Source organism: Sorghum bicolor, chromosome 5, assembly GCF_000003195.3.
Source record: "Sorghum bicolor cultivar BTx623 chromosome 5, Sorghum_bicolor_NCBIv3, whole genome shotgun sequence".
NCBI lineage: Eukaryota > Viridiplantae > Streptophyta > Magnoliopsida > Poales > Poaceae > Sorghum > Sorghum bicolor.
Window position 1 is genome coordinate 47,345,039 of NC_012874.2, and position 5,423 is coordinate 47,350,461.

The 5,423-nt window shown below is 52.2% G+C and overlaps 1 protein-coding gene across 1 annotated transcript in view; it reads left to right on the plus strand.

The window, feature by feature from the left end:
* LOC110435943 (predicted GPI-anchored protein 58) overlaps positions 1-4,905 on the plus strand; it is a 20,786-nt gene extending 15,881 nt beyond the window's left edge. The window contains exons 3-4 of the mRNA XM_021462050.1: positions 4,066-4,454; positions 4,623-4,905. Of these exons, the coding sequence (XP_021317725.1) occupies positions 4,066-4,454; positions 4,623-4,905 (672 nt within the window). The remainder of the gene's footprint in view (positions 1-4,065; positions 4,455-4,622) is intronic.

Here is a 5,423-nt window from a genome sequence, read left to right on the forward strand (position 1 = left end):
CTTGATGATGTGTGTCATATGAAATCTTGCTTCGGTTCGTTTAGACATAGTGTTAGTTTTGGTAGAAGATATGTGCACGGTTTACGCCTAATGCACCATAGGCTAAGAAACCATTTTAGACGCATCCGATGGTACTCGTAGTTGAAGAGGCTCAAGTGGAGGCTCGATTTGGTCTCTTCATATATAGTGCTAATTTTGATGCAAGATAGTTGCAAAGTTTGCATGGAACGTACCATATGTTAAGAAATCAATTTGGATGCACCCAATCGAACTCCTAGATGACGTGTGTCATATGGAATCTCACATCAGTTTGTTTAGAGATAATGTTAGTTTCGGTGCAAGATAAATGCATAGTTTGTGCCTAATGCACCATACTCTAAGAAACCATTTTTGACGCACCTGTTTGTACTCCTAGATGAAGAGGCTCAAGTGGAAGCTCGGCTCGGTCTGTTTGGAGATAGTGCTAATCTTGATGCAAGATAGGTGCACGGTTTGCATGGAACATACCATATGCTTGGAAATCAATTTGGATGCACCCGATGGAACTCCTTGATGACGTGTGTCATATGGAATCTCACTTTGGTCTGTTTAGAAACAGTGTTAGTTTCGATGCAAGATATGTGCATGGTTTGCGCCTAATGCACCATAGTCTAAGAAACCATTTTGGAAGCACCAGTTAGTACTTCGGTGAAGAGGCTCAAGTGGAAGCTCGGTTTGATCTGTTTGGAGATAGTGCTAATCTTGATGCAAGATAGGTGCATGATTTGCAAGGAACATACCATATGCTTAGAAATCAATTTGGACGCACCCAATGGAACTCCTAGATGACGTGTGTCATATGGAATCTTGCTTCGGTCCGTTTGTAGACATTGTAAGTTTTAATGCAAGATAGGTGCACAGTTTGCGCCTAATGCACCATAGTCTAAGAAACCATTTTGGACGCACTTTTTGGTACTCCTAGGTGAAGGGGCTCAAGTGGATGCTCGGTTCGGTCTGTTTGGAGATAGTGCTAATCTTGATGCAAGATACGTGCACGGTTTGCATGGAACATACCAAATGCTTGGAAATCAATCTCGACACACATGATGGAACTCCTAGATGACGTGTATCATACGAAATCTTGCCTGTCGACCTTCTTTCCCTTGTAACGAGGGAGCGGTGGTCGAGTGCTCGGTGTCATTGTGGTTGGAGCCGATGCCGCCGTTGTCCCAGATTGGATCCGGGTTTCTTCCGAAGCCGTGGTCGTGAGGCTGCGGCCGCGAGTCGTCCATGTAATCTGGCCGACAGTGAACGTGAGGCCTTCAGACACGGCCGCAGAAGCTAGAACGATGACCATCTTGCTCATCGGAAAAGCTATACACACCCCCTACCTGGCGCGCCACTGTCGACGAAAGCTAGTCGGCAGTCTACCTTGGGGTATACCCACGGTAGTAGTTTATCGGTAGACGGTGCGCAAGCTACGAACTTGATGGTGACGCAAGACATGGACAAGCTTTTTATCCAGGTTCGGCCGCCGTGTGGGCGTAATACCTACGTCGTGCGTCTTGTTGTATTGATTTGTGTTGAGAGAATAATGTGTCCTAGGGGGGTCCTTTGCCCCTCCTTATATAGTCCGGAGGGCAGGGTTACAGATCTAAAAATTAATCCTAGTCGGTTACAATCGCCATAGATAGTTCGATATCAATTCCTATTCTAACCGACTAGAATCCAGCTTGATCTCCACGCCTTGTTTCCTTGCGTAAAACTCCGAGTGGTCAGATCAAGCCTCGAACTTGTCTCGTAATGGGCCAAGCCTCCTGGCCTAAGTCTAGCCGTAAGGGTATAGGGGTTTATACCCCCACAGCTAGTCCCCGAGCACCATGTATTGTGAAGTAACACGCCGTCTTGAGCTTCTTCAACCAGCGAAACTTGACGTCTTCAATAAGCAAGAAAGTCGCCTAAACAATTGCAATGGTATTTTGACCAACTCAAAGAATAGTTGACCAACATTGGCGTCGAAGAAGCTGGTTGTTCGAAGAATGCATGGTGCTCTTAAGAAAAAATATTTCTTTTCTTGGTGAAGTGTGCCCACAATATTTTTCCAAAAAGTATGCTCTAGCAAAAAAGCAAGCAAGTTCACCGCAAGGTGAAGTGTGCCCACTTAGTCCCCGAGCCTGGTAGTAGGTGCCGTAGGCACGTGGTGCCAAGGTCAGAAGAAAAGTCCTCAGAGAGATTCTGAAACTGAGATGCATCGCCAGATGCATCGTACCGATGTAGTCCTCGAGCTTGCTGGAAGGCGAAGTATAAGCCTTGTAGCAAGGTCTAAAAAATTAAAATTATCCAGTCCCTGAGCATCTCATGCTCGTTTGCCATCAGATTGACTTATCAACCAGTCCCCAAGCAAATAACGCTTTGGTGTTTGGTACAGTCCCTAGTTCTTCCAAACTGGCAGACTGGTCAACCAGTCACCGAGCATACAATGCTCGGTGGTCGGTACAGTCCCCAGATCTCCAAACTGGTAGCCTGGTCAACCAGTCTCGAGCATACAGTGCTCGGTGGTCGGTACAGTCCCCAAATCTCCAAACTGGCAGACTGGTCAACCAGTCCCCGAGCATACAGTGCTCAGTGGTCGGTACAGTCCCCAGATCTCCAAACTGGCAGACTGGTTGACCAGTCCCCGAGCATACAGTGCTCGGTGGTCGGTACAATCCCCAGGAACATTGACCCTCCACCAATTTTTGTCTGTTATTTTGAAAAAAGCCTCTTATCACATAAATGAGTGATGTGACGAGGCCTCCTGACGCATTGTCAGATGGTTGCGTGAAAAGGTGCGCCTGGTAACTGTGCCGCCGCTCTTTGCGCGGTTCAAGAAAAGGAAACCATCAATTGTACAAAAAGGCCACCGTATTAACTGCCGGTAATTGTTGAAAACCGAAACGCCGCGTCCGCCGTTGGGCCCGCCCACTTTCCAAGAATGCGGGAATTGGGAGGGGTGGAGTTGTTGCTTATAAAAGCTTGACATTGCCCTCACATTGCTTACTCTGCCATTGCCTCCAAGCTTTCCATTCTTGCCTTCTGCAATCACCATCAGCCCTCCCAACTCGCAGTCATCCCTGCAGCGTCATTGGCAAAGAGCGACTCCAAGAAGAGGGCCGAGCTGATGGCTAAGGAGTGGAAGAAGTCCCGTAGCAGCGTGAGGTCCCTCAACGACCTCGTCGGCATGGGGCTACTGCACAGCCAAGAGCTCGGCGGCTGGAGGGCGCCAGAGGGGGAGAGCTACCCCGACCCCCGTGCCAGTGAGATCGTGGTTTTCGAAGATTTTTTCAAGAGGGGTTTTGGGGTTCCTGTCCATCCTTTTCTCCAGGGGCTTCTTCTTTACTATGAGATCGGGATCTGCAATCTGCATCCGAACTCGATTCTTCTTATTTCCACTTTCATCCATCTATGCGAGGCCTATGTTGGGATAGAGCCGCACTTCGATCTTTTCTGCTACCTTTTCTGTTTGAGGAAGAAGGGAGCGGTTGGAGGCTCCAAGATTGCAGGTGGAGTATACCTCAATCTTCGTGACGGGATGAAGAACTGGTATCTCAACTGCCCGTGGAACACTTCTCTCACCGAATGGTACAAGAAGTGGTTCTACGTCAGGGAAGAGCCGGGCAGCTCCACGTTCTACGATGTGGGGTACATTCCCGAGAAGAGGGTTAGTTGGACAGATCGCCCAGAGTTTGCCGGTCAGGTAGAAGACCTGATGAAGCTGATCGACTGGTCGCGTTTAGACGGCTAGGAGTGGTCGGCAACTTCATCTGTCGTCGGGTGATGCCTTGCCAGAAGAGGGTACATTCGGCGTACGAGTACGCGGGGAGCCAGGACCCGACCAGAATGAGTCCTAAAGTTCTAGAGAAGGTAGAAGTGCAACAGCTGTTGAACGAGCTGTTCAACTTTGCAGACAACAGCTTCGTTCGAAGCGGTGATCGGGTGTAGGCCTTCAAGCTGGGGTGACCAGTTCCTAAGGTAATGTTTCTGACTGATGTTACCTCCTTAGTTCTTATTCTTCCAGTTGTTGACTTGTCTTTGATTGTGTTGTAGATTGGAGACGTTGACCAGTGCGCGGTGTACATATCGCTGGCACCTGGCATGGAGAATCCTGCGGGGGTAGACCCGCCGAAAGACGACGCCGCTCGGTGTGCTCGATACACCAGCAGCGAAGAGGAGCAGAACGATCCTGCCCCGACCACCGAAGACAGAGTGGCGGGGAAAAGGCCACTGGCGGCAGACCCCTCCCCTGCAGAAGCGCTGCCGGCAGAGAGCAGCCAGGCGCCGAAGCGCCGTCGGCTCGTCTGGATCACCGACGACAACGATGAGGAGGAGGAGGCCGCGCCTTCTTTGGTCCGAAGGCCACGCAATCGTCCGGACGTGGCGCCGGCCACCACTGGTCGGGTGACCAGCGACCCGTCTGCACCGCACGCCGGGCCGACGTGCGTCGTAGAGACGGGGGCGCAGGCACCGACCGGTAGGACCAGGAGGAGGTTCACCGCGACACACAGGCTCTCTGACCTATAAGTTTTCAATCTCACTTTCGTACTGTGATATTCTGTGTTTTGTTGCTGTTTCTGACATTGTTTAAATGTCGTCCTGTTGCTTAGCGCGGCATCGGACGTCGACCCTGACCACGTTGCTGGCCAGAGGGCGGTCGAGCCTGTAGCTGCCGTTGGGGACGCCGCGCCGCAGACCACGGAGCCGCCTGCGGCAACAACCGCTGCCACGAGCGCCGAGGAGCAACCGGCCCCGGCAAGTGCCATGGCGAGCACCCCGACGAGGAACGAGGAGGCTGCGAGGACACCTCCTCCGCGTAACGTTGTGGAGGAGGAGAGCAGAGCCCCGACTCCTCCACCGGCCGAAGAAAGGGGAGTCCCAACGCCGCCCTGAGCAGGGGCCTCATCGCCCGTAAGCTCCCCTGGCCTGGACCAGGGGCCAGTGATGCCCGCGACCACGGTCGGTGGCAGTGCGGCGAACGAGGAGACCCGGGCGGCCTCTGACGATGACGTGGAGGAGATCCAAAGTCGTCTCCGTGATGGCCGCCAGCACGTCTACGTGTGGCGCCAACGCGGGGACCACTTCATCGGACATGAGGAGCTTGCGGAGACGGAGGAGGCCACGAGGGTGGAGCGCGCGGCAAAACGTCTCGTGGACGAGGTTAAGGTAAGTGGTCCTTTGTGCTGCTCGACACTTATGCACTGTGTTTCTGGGTTTGACATGTGTTCTTCTTTGCAGGGCGCAATGAAAACGACGAAGTACCGAAAAAGGTGCTTCGACCAAATTGAGGGCCTTGTGGCCGAGAACAAGGCCCTGTCCGCGGAGGTGGATCGGCTTCGGTCGGAAGCTGGGGATAAGGTGGCCGAGATGAGTGCCCAGGGAGAGCGCCTTCTCAACCTCACCCGGCGTTT